Raw genomic sequence first — 16520 nt, 5'->3', positions numbered from 1 at the left:
GTGTCTATGATGTCAGTGACGTGTAACTGAGGTATGTCCTTTTGGTTCATGGGTCCTTGGTGGGCCAGTAGCTGATCTATGATGGCATGTACGGGGTCCGTGTCAGGTTGGCGAGAGCACGTGTGCTTGATTAAGGGGCGAACAGAGAAATGTAATATGGTGGTCTTGACATCGTCCCAGAGGGTTGTGTGTTCTGTAACCTGTGCCATTCCGGTAACAATCTTGTATGTATATTCTGAGTCTACAGCTATGACAGGTACCGGAAGCGTCCCATCGTGGTGACAGTAGGTGTGTTCAAGAGCTAGTTGAAAGCCTCGTAGTTCAGATGCTTGGACCGACTCTCCTGGATGGGATGTTTGGAGCTTGTAGTCGTGACAGGGATCACAATAATATCCATACCCTCCGCCATCAAGGAATGTACCATCTGAAGCTATCCACGCCAGGGATGTGGTCCCGTACAATCGTGGTACAATGAGATCATCCTCTTCGGCAGCCCAAATCATTTCTCCGTCAGCGACTTGCCATGCCGACCAGTGATACTAGTGACGAAGGACTAGGGCGCTCCATGTTTTTTCCGTGCCGTGATACTCCGGGTGGATTTTACCAGGGTTAAGTAATTCCAGTGTGGTGCCGCCGGGTGCGACAAGTACACCTGGGCTCGCTGCGAGGTGTTCTCCTAGTTGAGCCGCGAGCATGACTTTCCCTAGACAACCATACCGATGTTGGTGGCTTTTGAGTGTGCGGTGACCAGTGTACGCGAGTTTCCCTGTTTCGGCGTCACTGGCTGTAAACCAGATATGCTCCATGGTGTAGCCTACGTGAATTGTCAAGAGATTGCCGGCGGGGAGCGCGATCAGACGCATTTCTTTAACCTCTGTCATAACTTCTTCCAGCGCGGTTTGGTCACGCTCACCCCATGGGACTCTGCGTTGTGTTTTCTTGCGAATTTGGTGTTGTAACCATTGGATAACTTTTAAATGTGATGGCGTTATGAAATTGCGGAACCAATTCAGCTGGCCTAGCAGGCCTTGAAAGTCTGCCTGTGTGGTCGGCCAAGGTGAGGACAACTCGGGGGTAACGTTGTGCACCGTTCCTGATTGCCATTGTCCTGTGAATCGTGTCCCCCAAAAACTTAATGTCCGAGGATGGCTCGCTCATGGACTTGGCCGGGTTTACCGTCCATCCTTGATTGCTCAGGTGGTCCTTTAGGTCCGCAGTAGTGGTGCGGACCGCGGCACGATCGTGCCTCATGACGACAATGTTGTCGACATAGGTCCAGATGCGAACGTCTGCGGTCTTTGGGCGGGGACGAACAAAGCTGTCGATCGTCCCATTCATCGCTGTGGCTGCTAGTGCTGGTGCGTTGCAGTAACCTTGTGGACAAACCTTCCAGGAAAACATTTGTCCGGCTACGCACATATTAAGGATCCCATGTGGGTCATATATAGGGATCAAATAAAACATGTCCTTTAAGTCTAGTGTGGTGGCAAGCCACTCTCCGCCCCTCTGCATCTTGGTTATGCCGTCGAGGACGTCCGAGACGGTTTGCGCAGCGGGCATTTGGAGCGGTTTACAGTGACGATTTGCATGTCAGTAGTCTACCACCAGACAATCTTCCGTTGGTTTTCCTGGTTTGGGGATGCCCCATCCAGCCGAAAGGTAGGTGGAGGATTTTACGGGCTGAATGCACCCTCGCTTGCCCGGGTCAGCCAAGAGGTTTCGGATCTGGGACTGCAGGTCAGTGCGCATCGGGATCGGCTGATACCACCAGGGCACAGGGTGTACTCTAGCATTGGTTAGTGTTTTTCGCCTGGTGCCACAGTCAATGGGAGTGCTAGGTATATGGCATTCTTTAAGGCCAACGCCTTTATTGCAGGGATGCCCAAGATGTTTATGCCCCCTAAGACTCCATGCAGGGCCCTTTTGTTGATCCAAAACTTGACCATGGGCACGGATGTCATGGCATTTAGCCCTCGTACAAAGATGACTTCGGATGTCTTGACATGGGGCGTTTCAGATCTTAACACGTTTACTTGGGCTCCCGTGTCTAGCAAAAAGCACGTAGGGATAGGGGTAGAATCTGCAGTTGCGCTCACGCTATAGGTTGAGTACGGGCGTTCGTCATTAGTGGGTAGGCCGTTGCTGCCCGTATCGACGGCCGCTATTGGTTTTTTTCTTTGTCTGGCTCCTGCCCCCTAAGCTTAAAGCCTAGGTTCAGCGCCAGTGCTCTTTGCCCCTCATCTCCTAACCCACGAAGCTGATTCTTTGTCAGGCCGCTTTTGCTTAGCAGAAAACCAAACATGGCACGTTCCTCAGGTGTGTGGTCCGGCGGTCGTCCGTGCAGCGAGCGATCTGTTGGGGGTTTACTAGGCGGTGCTTTCCACGCTCCTACCGCCTGTCCTGCCGCTGGCAGGGTGGGCTTGGGTTCTGTTTTACGCGCTGTGGTAAGCTTTCCCAGGCTACTTAGAACGTTCCCTATCGGCCCCCCCTACCAGTGGGTGTAATAACAAGTGGAACATGAGTGTATTCATACCTCCGTAAATCTCAACACAGGCCTCCACTACTGATGCAGACACAGGGACCTTGCCAGGATCATTACACCAGCGATGCGGCCAAATACTGTTTGCTTGATGTGGAGTCAGGGTTAGCGGATACCGTCTGGCGTCCCAGGTTAAGTAACTGGCTCCCGCTATTGCATACAGGAGCTGTGCGGGCAATGAATCACCGGGTGGATCCGCATGCCAAGCGTAAGCTCAGTTTAGCAGCGCTGGGACCACGGCAGCACACAAAGGGATTGGCCAAACCTCGTTGTGCAGTATTTGAGCCGTGTTACTACACGCTCCTCTACTCCATGCGGGTTGGCGCATTAGGGTAGTACACTCCTCAGGGTCTACTAAATCTGACCCGTGTTCTAATATTAATCGTCCTAACCACATTACCAGTGTTTCACCCAGATTTAGTCGGGTGTCTCTTGCCAACTCTCGGAGTTCCCCTCTGGCGCGCGTGCAGAAAGTAGCGAGGGTGCAGGTTTCGCTAGCGTCGGGGTTTCCCGCCCAGAACTTTTCGGCCGCTCCCTCTTCTTCATTCGCGGCGCCATCTTTAAGCGGTGGCTCGGGCTGTGCGGTACTCTGCTGCGCGGCCGCCTTAGTCAGCGTATCTATTATGCTGGCTTGGTTCGCCGTGTGTCGTAGTAAGGTGGTCACTGAGCGAAACAGGATATTAATCATCTTCCTCTTATTCCACTTTTGCCCTATCCACCCTGTGACCCATCGGTCTCAAGACTTTCACGGAGTGCCGTTAGGATTTCATTTTCGGCGCCCCCGGGATCGAGGTTGGGGCATCTGAATTTATCGGGAGGGGTTTCGCAGCCGCTCCCCTCCTTTAGGTACTGGATGCGCCTGGCGTACTCTTTTGCGGGAGTGCAGTCGTCTGTGCCCGTGGGCTCGACGCGGTTAAGTAACGCCTCTGGTTTTGTCGGGCGGCTGGTAAAGAACCGCGGGGCTGGAAAGGAGGCATCCTAGGGCTGCGGGGCTGAGGCCGGACATGACCCATTCTTTAAGCAGCTCCTCGCTGCCCTCGGTGGGGCAGATGGAGATGTAGCCCCCTATCTTCCCGTCTTGCCCAGCTTGCTGATACGCCACATGGGCCTGCAGAGTATCAGCGTCCGTGGTCGGAGGCCAGTGACGGTTCCCCCACGGGCAATACCTGACTAACTCAACAACGTCTCCTTCGTTCTCCCTTTGCCCCGGGGATCCTGTCCATGACGCCATGCCCAACCTGCCGGTGGGTGGTTGGACCCAGAAAAGTGCTGCGCGAACAGGCCGGGGACGAAACGGTTACGGGACCTCGTTTCTCCTTCTCTTCTCTCTCTTCCCCTTGACAGAAAACAATTAAGGAGGCGGTGTAACAAATAAATGCTTTACTCACACTTCCGTAGAGGTGGTTTCCTTGACAGCAGTTTCAAGATTAAACTCGCTGGTGACTGGAGAGCTCTGAACACGTTTGAGTGATATACTCGGTCGTGATGGGGGCGTCCGGGGGGAAGATATTTCGCGGACGCACGCCCTGCGGGGAGGGTGACCATGCCACTCCGATGCGGCGCGGGTCCTCGCGGTTGTGTTTTTGGCGCATGCGCTTTCTTTTTAAAGGGCATCCGCTTGCCGCCATTTTTCTCTCTCTCTCCTCCCCCGATCCCGGCTCCGCCAATCAGCGCGGGCGGAAGCAGCTCCGCGTGTGAAAGCAGCGATGAACCTGCGTGTACCCCGGGAGCTGTTCTGAACAGCGTTGCCAGGTCTTGAATATGAACTTATTTGTACTGGAAACTCGAAATTATTGTATTAGCTGAAAAACTACTGTACACTGAAACGATATGCAAATAAGATGATGACTTGATTTACATACTTATTTCGCTCGCTATAACCTGCCAGTAAGTGAGAAGTGGGTCGTCAAAGTAGAGGCTTTTTTTTTTTAAGGCAGTTTGGGTCAAAGCACCGACAGCAAACGCGCGAGCTGGGGGCTGCAGGTGCTTCCTTAAAAGTTGTCATGTGCTGCGGGGTGGTGGCTGTAGCCGTGTCGGGTAAGGACAGGGGCAGACACGGTTGTGGGGGGAGATGTGATCTGTACGTGACCCGCTAAAAAGGTCAGAGAAGTTCTCTTTAAGCAAGGGGCACAGACCCCTGTCCCGGCTGCAGCTGTTCTCTGCTCTTCCGGGGCAGGACAGAGCATTTTGCACGCTCGCTATTATTGCACCGCAATATTTTTGCACGCTCACTAGTGCTGTATCCCGCACCACAGACAGCGCTGGGCCCGGATCCTCCCGCTCGCAAGGAGCCACTAGAGGGCCCTGCGGCTCTTCCGGAGCGGTCCCTTTAAGGACAGGCCCCGTCCCTGCCGCTTGGGGCCTCGCCCGCCCCTCCCCACCAATCCATAGCTGCCCCAGCCAGTGCCTGCGGGAAACACCGAGCAGCTACTGCCCGAGCGGCCGCCGGCGGGGCGGGGCAGGGCCGGCTGCAGACAGGCGCAGCGCGGACACCTCGCGCGAGCCGCGGCTGACGAAGGCCCCCGGCGGCCGGGAGTGCGCAGCTACGCAGATGGGCTCGGGGTCGCGCAGCCCCGCGGAGCGCCCGTCGCACCGGGGCCGCCGGCCGGGCGAGGCGAGGTCCCGGTCCCGGTCCCGGTCGCGATCCCGATCCCGGTCGCGGGGCAGGCGGCGGCGCCGGTCGCGGTCCGGCGGCAGCAGCGATGGCGGCGGGAGGCGGCGGCGGCGGGAGCCGCGCTCGGGGTGAGCGGCCGAGGGGAGCGGGCCCCGCCGCCCGGGGACGCTCGCGGGGATCTTCCCTGTTCCCGGAACCCGCCCTCCGCCTCGCTGCCTCTGTCGGGTCTCGGGTTGGTCCTGACGGCGATTCTTACGCGCCGGACGCCCGGTCCCCGGCTTCACCCGTGGCCGGGCCGGCCGCTGCGCCGGGGCCGCCGGTGGGTGCGGGGTGGTTGGGACGGGGCTGACCCGGCTCGGGCCGCGGTTGGGCTGGCTGGTCCCTGGAGGCGGCTCGGGACGCAGGGTGCTGTTAGGGTTTTCTTCACGCCTCCTTCCTTCATCCTTCTCCTGCTTCGTGTCCCTCGTTGCTACCTGCGGGGCGCCACGCGGGTGCTGCCGGGAAGGCGATCCCTTCCCCCCTTCCCAGCAGCACTCGCTGAGCACCAGGCTTTTTTTTTTTAAATTGCTGGGACCTGGGGCAGATGGGGGTCGGGGTCCCCCAATTGTCCCTTCCCCCCGCCCCTAGTACTTACCAGCTCGGAGCGGGCGCAGCCACCGGGGACTGCCCGACTTATCAAAGCTCTCCGAATCTTCTGAAGATTTGGACAGCTTTGAATTGATTCAAACCTTTACATTGGTCCCCTCATTTGATTCAGAGATTCGGCCACCGAATCGGGCCGAATCTCGTCCAAATCAAATCGCCACCCGAATCTCCGCACAGCCCCATTGAGCGCTGAGCTGATGTTTTTAGTGGACTGTCTGCATTGAGTCCCAATCCCTTTTCTTTCTAGTAACAGCTAATGCAGAGCTTATCATAGTATAGGTACAGTTTGGGTTAGATTTGCCCACGTGCATTGCTTCCCACGCACCTACACTGAACTTCACCTGCCGCCATAGAGAGTTTTGAGCCTGCTGTACGTGCGGAGTACCGCAGAAGCACTGAATGCTCCTGTGCCGTGATTTCTGGGGTTGTAGCGATCTCTAGAGTCTTGTTTCTCTCTCCTAGGTCTGACTCTGGGGAGGAGAGACGCAGCTGGAAAAAGAAGAAAAGCAAGAGCAGAGACCAGCACCACAAAAGCCAAAAGAAACATGGCTCTCGGTCGCGAGATCGTCCCTCTAGTTCAGACTCGGAAGGAGAGAGGGAAAAGAGGAGAGGCCGCAGCAGAGACAGGAGAAGGAAGAGATCCAGCTCTAGGTCTTCGGTGTCCTCTGTCACGTCTCCCTCTCCCTCGCGTTCCCAGAGCTCCAGGGAGGACTTGGGGCAGCAGCTGAGCGTTAAGGAGCGTCTGAGGTTGAAGGATGAAAAGAAGCAACAGGCTGCACTGATGAAAGCTTTGGAGACGCCTGAGGAAAAGAGGGCCCGGCGGCTGGCGAAGAAGGAGGCCAAGGAGAGGAAAAAACGTGAGAAGATGGGATGGGGCGAGGAGTACATGGGTTACACCAACACCGACAACCCCTTTGGAGACAACAACCTTCTAGGCACCTTCATCTGGAGCAAGGTGAGTTCGTACTTCAGACTCAACCAGCTGTGGGGTGCCAGAGAAATGGGGTTGCCTCCCCATTGTCAGATAATTGGGTCTCAGCTGCTACCAAGGCAAAGCTCAGCAGAATCTTTTTGTGCCTTATTTCATGCCCTTGTGCTGACAGCTGAGAAGTGATAGGGGGCAGGGAGGGACAAGCTTGTGTGGAGTGAGTTACCCAAATTGTATAAGGATAAGAGAGGACAGAGGTGTGACAGCAAAAGCTGCTCCAGGCCCTGCAGGAGGTGCCCTCCCTTGTACCTGCACTTGCCTTCTTGGAATCCTTGCTCGAGCCATTTGACCTTCTGTTAACGACCTTTCTCTGCAGTTGGGGGCAGCTGCTTTTGCAGCCCCATAGCCCTGTTTCAGGGTCGCATGCCTTGGGTTACAGACAATGGAGCGAGCTAGCCCCCAGCTGTGCAAAACTTCGTTCTTGGTTCGATTCAGCGCAGGTTTGGCCCAGTCCTGTGGCCGAATCTGTGAATCCGAATCGAGTCAGAGGACCCTTAATCTCTCTGAATCAAATCAGAATCCTCCGAATTGATTCGGGGAGATTCAGACAGAGATAGCTTTAAATGTTTTTTCTACATACCTCTAGGTAGCGGGGGCTCGTGAATGCTGTGATGCTGGGGCGCATGGAGCATCCGACAGAAAAGCAAGGGGCTCCCCAGCGCACTCACCTGCAGACCCAGAAGTGAACCAGAAGCACTTCCAGTCCACTAACGGGTCTGCTGGGGAGCGTGCTGGCCCCCTCCCCCCACACACACACACCTCCCCAGCTCAGTGACTGGTGCCTCCTGGGTCTGGGGGGGCACCCGGAGTCCCCCTGCAGCCAATTGCCAAGATGGGAGGGCATGGGGAGGCCTCCCAGTTCACTCCCCGGCAGACCCAGAAGTGGGCCGGAAGTAGTTTCAGTCCATTTCTGGGTTTGCCACCAAGCACGTGGAGGGACTCCTGTGGGATGCTTCATTCACCCCAGCATCGCAGCAATCATGAATCGTGCCTGCTACCTCAAGGTATGAAGAAAAAACTTTTAGAGCTGTGTCTGTGTCCGAATCGCTGATTCTCCAAATCAGCATAGAATCTTCAGATTCGAATTTGGTTAAATCGAGCCGCTGTCCCTGGTTCAGGTTGAATCTAAATCCGGATCGAATAGGGCCCACTTCGCACACCCCTAGCTGTCAGTTAATGCACTTATTATCACCTGAAATTGAGGGGAGATTTCTGTATATTCAGACTTGAGGCTAAATTCGTGGTGCCTGCCAGCTAGTTCAGCCTTGGTTCTAGTTCAGTAGCAACTTCTCTGGGAGGCAGCAGGGGCTAAATTCTTCTATAGCTTGTTGAGGAGTTTGAGTACTGTGTCCAGTTCTGGGCGCCACGCTTCAGGAGGGATGTGGACAGCATGGAGAGGGTCCAGAGGAGGGCCACCCGCATGATCGGGGGCAGCAGGGCAGGCCCTACGAGGAGAGGCTAAGGGACCTGAACCTGTTCAGTCTCCACAAGAGGAGGCTGAGGGGGATCTAGTGGCCTGTTACAAACTAGTCAGAGGGGACCAGCGGGCACTGAGGGAGTCCCTGTTCCCCTGAGCACTACCAGGAGTGACTAGAAATAATGGTCACAAGCTGGCAGAGGGTAGATTCAGACTAGACATCAGGAGGCACTACTTCACTGTGAGGGCGGCTAGGACCTGGAACCTACTTCCAAGCGAAATGGTGCTGGCTCCTACCCTGGGGGTCTTTAAGAGGAGGTTAGACGAACATCTTGCTGGGGACGTTTGACCCCAGTACTTTTTCCTGCCATGGCAGGGGATTGGACTTCATGATCTGCTCAGGTCCCTTCTGACCCTACCAACTATGAAACTATGAGTTGGGTGGGGGGGTCTGCTCTTGGAGGGTACGGATGGCAGGTACTGAATGCCCTGTGTGGAAGCCTGTTAGGAGTTCCTGTTAGATGGCAGCTGAGAGGCCTTTTGTGGGATATGGGGCTCCACACATCCTCTTAATGCATGAATGCTTTCAGGCCCTGGAGAAGAAAGGGATCAGCCACCTGGAAGAGAAGGAGCTGAAGGAGAGAAACAAACAAATCCAGGAGGACAATCGCCTGGAACTGCAGAAGGTAAGTACTCCCTCTGGTTCCCAGCACCTGCTCTCATGGACCTCCAGCTCTCCCAACTCAGGATGAGACCAAGCAGAGTCCATGAGGGATTGAATGCTGGGCTCTGTTTAAAGTATTGTCTGAGTTCCTGTTCTCAGATCAGCACTATGGGGAACAGTGGCCCTGGTCTCTGCTCCATACCAGCTTCCCCCTTTGTTGAGTAGGTGAAGCAGCTGCGCTTGGAGCGGGAGCGGGAAAAGGCGATGCGTGAGCAGGAGCTGGAGATGCTGCAACGGGAGAAGGAGGCAGAGCACTTCAAAACCTGGGAGGAGCAAGAGGACAACTTCCACCTCCAGCAGGCCAAGCTGCGGTAAGCAGGCACCAGTGGCTCAGCTGTGGGCAGGGCTGGTGGAGGGCCCAGGCACCCAGTGCTCACCCTGGACCCTCCTGTCACCTGCAGATCAAAGATCCGGATCCGGGATGGCCGTGCCAAGCCTATCGACCTGCTGGCCAAGTACATCAGTGCAGAGGACGATGACCTAGCAGTGGAGATGCATGAGCCTTACACTTTCCTGAATGGCCTGACGGTGTCTGACATGGAGGATCTTTTAGAGGATATCCAGGTACCTGCTCTGTGGGGAGCACAGACAAGCACCCTCCTGATCCATCCCTCCTCACCTTCTGCCACCAGGGCTTCGTGTTCTGCTGGTGAGGTTGGGAGCTGCTGATGCTTCTTCCTCTCCTTTAGCCACAGCTTCAGTCCCAACTTGCACTCATCCTTTCACCTGCATAGTAGTCAATAGAACAGCAGCACCAGCAGGGGCCAGCAGCCTGATGCAGACAGCAGTGAAGGACAGACCCCTGACTTCTGTATGCTCCTTAATTGCAGGTTTACATGGAGCTGGAGCAAGGCAAGAATGTGGATTTCTGGAGGGACATGACCATCATCACTGAGGATGAGATCTCCAAGCTGCGGAAACTGGAGGCTTCTGGGAAGGGACCAGGTGAGAGGGCAGGGATAGCTGCCTGCCAGAACTCACAGGTTAGGACAGGGGCAGGCAATTATTTTGGGCAGAGAACCACTTACTGTAGCCCTGCCCCTTGACAGGTGCTCCGCCCCTGGTGGCCATCTTGGGACCGGTAGTCCCACCCCCTAACCCCCACCCTTTGCCACCAGAAGTCCCTCCCCTTATCCCTGGAAATACTCCTTTCAGCAAGGGGGTTTTGCCATCCCAGAACCAGAAAAATACCAAATTCTAAAAATCAAACATCTACAACGTTAATTAATTTGACTTAAAAAATATTTTTGTCCTGATTTACATGCGTTTGTGTAGTATACATAGAGGTGATTTGTACAATAGCTTAAAATGAAGTCTTACTCTTACACACTGTGGGGTGTTGGGGGGCATGTGGGTGGCTATAGGTTTGTGGGGGGCTGTGGGGTGTAGGGAGGGGGTGTGTGGTGGTTTTGTGGGGGGTGGATGCATGTGTGGATATGGGGTGTGGGTTGGTATGGGGTTTGTGGGAGGGTGTGGGTGTAGGGGTCTGCATGTATGGCAGTGCAAGGGAGGGGTGTGAGTGCATGTGTAGGGTGGGGGGGGTGGGACTCACCCTATAAACACACACACGCCCCTCCCACTCCTGGCCCTGGGATACGGTGCAGCCCTGTGCTCCCACAGTCCGGCGATTCAGCCCAGGGGAGCTGGCGCACAGGGAAGCAGTGAAAGTCAAGGCAGGCACAGGCTTCTGGTTGGGGGCACTGGGCTGGACCAGACTTGCTCCTGAGTCCTGTCGGCTTCCCCTGGGTCCTATTGGCCCTGGCTCCTGTCATCTTTGACAGGCAGCCAGGAGCAGATAAGTTAATTTTCTAAACTTTTTAGGTACCCCGCGGGCCGGATAGAACAGCCTGGCAAGCTGGATATGGCTCGTGGGCTGTATTTTGCCCTCCCCTGAGTTAGGAGGAGCTAATGCAGACTTTCCTGCTCTGCCTGCCCTTCAAGACAGAGTTCAGGACAAACCTGGACAGGCACAGGCCAAGCTTACACCAGACAAGGGTTTGTGGTGAGAGCAGCACAGCATGGACCATGGGCCCTCTGCCTGTGAATAACAAAATCTTGGCATGCTCCAACTTGGCAGTGGCAGATCTCAGCCTGGCTTCCTCTGCAGTCAGGCAGGGAGCATACAGTCCTGGAGGACTGGGCTCATGGACACCCCCACTCTCCTAGCTACAGTTAGGGGTCCCATGCCCATTGGACCTGGCAGACATTAACCCTTTCATGTCCATGTGGCAGGAGAGCGTCGAGAAGGAGTCAACGCCTCTGTCAGCTCAGATGTGCAGTCTGTGTTCAAGGGGAAGACGTACAACCAGCTGCAAGCTCTCTACCAAGGCATTGAGGGCAAGATCCGGGCAGGTGGGCCCAACCTAGACATTGGCTACTGGGAAAGTCTGTTGCAGCAGCTCAAAGCGTATATGGCCCGGGCCAGGTAAGGGTGCAGCTGATGGGAGCTGGGTGGGCAAACGGGGCAGCTTTGGGTAGGTGACACACCCACAAAGTTGGGCAACTTTCCAAGCCCAGCAGCAGCACAGCTCCTGCCAACTGGTTGCAGATTGCGTCCTTTCTTGGCAGGGGGGTGGAAGGGGTGGTTTGCACTCCAAGTCATCCTGGCTGGGCAGGAGGAAGCATTCAGCCTGTGCTGCAGAGGGATGGGTCCAGATACTGTGGATGACAAAGGCAGGTGTCATTGAATCCCCTCCTCTGAATGGAGAAGTTCTTGCTACCTGATGCTGAGCCCCCTTTTTGGCTGGGAGGGGACCTGAGCTTGGAGCCAAAGTGCTTTACGTTGCTACAGTTGCCTGTGAGTAGTGCTGGACTAGAATGGGTGGACACCCATTCTGTCAGGCCTGAGTCAGGAGCAATTCAACATCTGCTGGTAACTTTCCCTGCAGGCTGCGGGAGAGACACCAGGATGTGCTGCGCCAGAAACTGTACAAGCTGAAGCAGGAGCAGGGTGTGGAGAGTGAGCCACTCTTCCCCATCCTCAAGAAGGACCCGTCTTCTCCCAGTGACAGGTATGTAAGGGCCTGTTTCTTTCTTATGCAAGCTACCCTGTTAGCTTCCTCTGATGTCTTTGGTCCCTAAGGTGCAGCATAGGCCAGCAGTCAGCACCTGGGGCTCAGAGAAGGCCCCTGTGTTCAGTGCCTGCCACTGCTCCTGCCCCACCTTGGCACCTGTTTCCTGATTTGTGGGGCATGTCAACAAAATGGGGCGGCCTGCATAAAACAGCCAGAGCTCCAGGGGCAGGTCTCTGAAGGGCTGTGACGGGGCTGCTGATCCTTGAAGGCTGAGCTGTCCACTCAGGGACAGCTGGTGTGGGGGCAGACTGAATCATTGCTGGTGCCTTAACTATGTTGTATGCCTGAGGGGGTGCACCAGGCATGTGTAGCCCCAGTGCAGATGTCCAGCCCTTGAGTGTTGCTAGTATTCCTTTGCACTTCCCTTGTTGACCAAGACTTCATGCCCCTGTGTAGTGAAAGGCCCTATCCAATGTCCCTGAGCCAGGGAGATTTTGCACCTAGACAGTACAGCTGAAGTGGCTACAGGAGCTGTTGCAGTGGAGCACTGCAGGGCAGGTTCCCTTCTCTGACACTTGGAGAGTCGTTTACCAAGGATTCTCATTCCTCTGGGGTCGGGAAATCCCCTACCATTTGGAAGAACCCAGGGCCTAGCAGTTATGGGTAATGAGGGGGGAGTGCTGGTATGTAGGCTGCAATGAGCTTCCCCTTTTCCTTGGCTCTGCTGCCCCTACACCCCTAGCACAGCACTAGTTTCTTTCCTGAGGATCCCAGGAAAGAAGCTAATGTTGTGCTAGGGGTCCCCTGCTGTTCAGTATCTGCCATCCCTGCAAGAACAATCCTGCAAGGTGCTCCCAGCCTTCCACAGGCAAACCTCAGCACACTGGGCCCTTCCCGTCTTGCTCCAGAAGCTTTGGGCTGTACTGGCCAAGGAATGTCCATTTTTGAGACAGGCAGGAGCATCAGCCAGCCCATGGCTGCTTCCTTGCTTTGGAGTCCTCTGCAGTGTAGGTCACAATGTGGTTTTGCTCAGGGTTAAACTGAGATATCAGCGTTCTTAGGATGCTTTAGGAATAGCCATGCTTGTGGGGTGCTTGGGGGTGGTTTGGCCTCTGTGGGCTGCAGCTCCGGGAGGGTAACTTGATGACACCCGCAGCTGATGGCTGTGGAGTAGGTCTGGGGTCTGTCCATCAGAGGGCAGCACTGTAGCTTCCTTCCTCTGCCTCCAACTCCTGGAGCACAGCCCTTGAATGTGGTCTGGCTGATCGCCCCTCCTGTCACAATGAAATGTCTCTGTTTGCCATGGGCAGGGATTCCTGAACTAGGAGACACAAGTTCCATGGAGCCACTGATTACCCCAGGTGTCCACAGTTAATGGGACAGGGCACCAGCTGTCCCCTGCCCCACAGTGAGAGCTACACCAGGGAGCTTGCCCCTGACTGAAGTTGCTAAGTCATGCTGGGTTTGCTTTTGCTTCCCGCAGGGTAGGAGCAGGCTTACTTGCTTATCTTGGGCAGGGGAGGTGTGGGGAGCCCTGCACATGAGCAGCAGTGAGCATGTACAGGGGTCACAGATAATAGCCCTACTGCAATTGGGGGCCATGGCTGGAAAATGTTTGGGGATCAGGGGCTGGGACTCTTCCAGTGTCCATCCCTGTCACCTATCTCCCCTTTGCCTTGTAGGCCCGACCCAGAAGAGAGCACCTCAGTACAGCCTGGCCCCTCCTCAGAGCCTGGGGAAGAGGCTGAGACGGAGGCCAAGGGGGATGGGGAAGGGGAAGCAGTGCTCATGGAGGAGGACCTGATCCAGCAGAGTCTGGATGACTACGATGCCGGAAAGTACAGCCCCAGGCTGCTGGGCTCCAATGAGCTGCCCTTCGATGCCCATGTTATAGAGGCAGAGGAGGACCTTCAGCGCCTGCTGCTCCTGAGGCAGCAGCTCCAGGTCACAGGTAGGAAGTGCCTGGTTGGTTCATGCCCAAGTGCCAGCTGGGCTTGGAGCTTCCGCGGCTTTGAGGAGAGCTGGGCTGGGATTGTTCGTGCCTCGGGGTCTGTCCCAGGAAGCGCAAAACAAGAGGCTCTGGGAGAGCAGCCTCTGGAGGCATGTTGTGCGCAATGGTCATAGAATCCTAGAAAATTGGGTTGGAAGGGGCCTCAGGAGGTCACATCTAGTCCAATTCCTTGTGCAAAGTAGGGCGATTCCCAGTTAGATCATTCCAACCAGGGCTTTGTTGAGCGGGGCCTTCAAAACCTCCAGGAATGGAGATCCCACTACCTCTTTAGGTAACTTGTTCTAGTGCTTCACCACCCTCCTAGTGAGAGAGTTTTTCCCAATATCCAACTTAAACTTCCCTTGCTGCAACTTAAGACCATTGCTCCTTGCTCTGTCATCTGTCACCACTGAGAACAAGTCCAGCTCCACCGTCTTTGGAACCTCCCTTCAGATAGTTGAAGGCTGCTATTAAATCCCCCCCAGCCTTTTCTTCTACAAACTAAATAAACCCAGTTCCCTCCATTCCTGGGATGCAAACACCAGGGGCCCAGGGAAAGCCTGGCAGTAGGTTGCTTGAGGTAGTCTAACACAACACTTAACAAAGCCCAGTGCTCAGCCCAGGCCTGAAGGTCTGGTGGGTTTGGATGATCACAGATCCACAGAAGTTTACAGCTGGAAGGGACCTCAGGAAATCATCGGGTCCAGCCCCTCTGCTCTGGGCAGGAAAGGCTGCTGAGATGCACCTGGAGTGTTCCTGGCATGCTGGGTGTTGGAGAGCTCTCGCCAGGTTATTGCCTGTGAGCTTTGTCAGTCCCTCAGCCAGCCCCATCCCCATCCCCTTGGAGCCTGACCCACAGTCCATGGAGATAGCCCCAACCTCCCTCTTCTTGGTGGTGCCATGCGGGGGAGGGGGGTCCCTAGCCCAGCTGTTGATATGTGGATGAGGCCTTGACCAGTGGAAAAGTGCATGCTCTTCTTTCTGTCCTTGGTATGACTCTCAGCAGCTCCCACTAAAGCAGCTGTTAGAGATAGAGGCACTAGGCCCTCATTTCCTTCTGTAGTCTCTGAGCTGCTGCTGGTCCTGTCCCTACTCTGAGCCTCTCCCTGACTCTGGTCTTGACCTTTCCCCACAGGAGATGCCACCGAGAGCGCGGAGGATATCTTTTTCCGTAAGGCCAAGGAGGGCATGGGTGCTGACGAGGCCCAGTTTAGTGTGGAGATGCCCCTGACAGGCAAGGCCTACCTGTGGGCTGACAAGTACCGGCCCCGCAAACCCCGCTTCTTCAACCGGGTGCACACAGGCTTTGAGTGGAACAAGTACAACCAGACTCACTATGACTTTGACAACCCCCCTCCAAAGATTGTCCAGGGCTACAAGTTCAACATCTTTTACCCTGACCTGATTGACAAGCGCTCTACGCCAGAGTACTTCTTAGAGGCCTGCCAGGACAACAAGGACTTTGCCATCCTGCGCTTTCATGCCGGGCCCCCCTACGAGGACATTGCCTTCAAGATCGTCAACCGCGAGTGGGAGTACTCCCACCGCCATGGCTTCCGCTGCCAGTTTGCCAACGGCATTTTCCAGCTCTGGTTCCACTTCAAGCGCTACCGCTACCGCAGATGAAGGGGCTAAGCTGGGCACTTGGCCAGGATCTCCCTGTTGCTGCTGGACCCTACGGGGCAGGGAATACAGAGCCCCCAGCCGATCCTTTCTCTGGTGTCTCTTGCACCAAGGGGTGCCATTTCCCCGGCTTTTGTCTCTGCCCTGTGCCACTTGGACATTCCCCACTGCCTGGCCCTGAGGCTGGGCTCTAGTGGATCAGTATGGTGTATCTCTCTGGGGACAGGGGTCCTTTCCTCCCCCTTGGGAGGAAGTTTTAAGGGGTTCTTGTGTGAGATCTTGGGATGGGTGAGTCTGGAGTGACTCATCCAGCAAATTAAACCTCTGTTCTCTGAAGTGCCTGGTTATGTTTGTATTTGGTGTGGTGTGGTGTGGTTGTGTGCACAGGACCAGCCAGGAGAGCCCGAGGCTGGCCTGTAGGGTAAGGGTGGGCAGTCTTTTAGGGGGCTAGAGTGCAGTTTAGGGAGTTCTAGTGAGCTGTTGCAAGGAGGCAATGCAAATTAATCCTGCGCAGCCCATCCATCCTGCACCCACTGCCAGGAGCACCAGATGGAGCAGGTGGGTGGAGTCTCCATGGAGACTAGCCTGGGACCCCAAGGGCAGGGCATGCTCTGCTGGGTGGATGAGATGGGGCTGTGGGTGGGCAGTGCCGGGATCGTGGGGTGGTGACAACACAGGGCCAGAACCCAGGGCAGAGCTGCGGTCTGCTCCCTGCACATCTCTGCCCTGGGCTCCAGCCCCATGCCATCACTGCCCCATGATCCTGGCCCCACCTTCCCATCCCACTCCCAGATGCTGTTTCCCACCTGCCTGCAGCCCCATCTGCCCAGCTGACCAAGTCCTGCCCATGGGGGACCCAGCCGGGTCTCCATGGAGACCCTGCTTGCAGGCTTCATCTGATGCCAGGGTCCCAGGGGGAGCTGGCCCCACCTGGTGTTGCTCTCTGTGGTGGTATGGCTGCCTGCA

General features: G+C 55.8%; 1 protein-coding gene across 1 annotated transcript; it reads left to right on the top strand.

Moving 5' to 3' along the window:
• The first annotated feature begins 5056 nt into the window (after nt 1–5056).
• On the top strand, nt 5057–15890 carry CACTIN (cactin, spliceosome C complex subunit). Its single transcript, XM_059719643.1, has 10 exons — nt 5057–5281; nt 6261–6753; nt 8794–8889; nt 9093–9238; nt 9329–9491; nt 9758–9872; nt 11160–11352; nt 11816–11938; nt 13624–13892; nt 15067–15890. The coding sequence occupies exons 1-10, from the start codon at nt 5091–5093 to the stop codon at nt 15555–15557; spliced, it is 2280 nt and encodes a 759-aa protein (XP_059575626.1). The 5' UTR covers nt 5057–5090; the 3' UTR covers nt 15558–15890.
• Nucleotides 15891–16520: the final 630 nt, after the last annotated feature.

Source organism: Alligator mississippiensis, chromosome 16, assembly GCF_030867095.1.
Source record: "Alligator mississippiensis isolate rAllMis1 chromosome 16, rAllMis1, whole genome shotgun sequence".
Taxonomy (NCBI): Eukaryota; Metazoa; Chordata; order Crocodylia; family Alligatoridae; genus Alligator; species Alligator mississippiensis.
The sequence above is the reverse complement of the archived record's forward strand: the minus strand, read 5'-3'. Positions and strand labels throughout refer to the sequence as shown.

Excerpts from the sequence above, each read along its gene's own strand:
- CACTIN (XM_059719643.1), top strand. The coding sequence starts at position 5,091 with ATGGGCTCGGGGTCGCGCAGCCCCGCGGAGCGCCCGTCGCACCGGGGC. Across the intron at positions 5,282-6,260 it reads CGGCGGGAGCCGCGCTCGGG|GTCTGACTCTGGGGAGGAGA; the intron begins GTGAGCGGCCGA and ends TCTCTCTCCTAG. Across the intron at positions 8,890-9,092 it reads ATCGCCTGGAACTGCAGAAG|GTGAAGCAGCTGCGCTTGGA; the intron begins GTAAGTACTCCC and ends TTTGTTGAGTAG.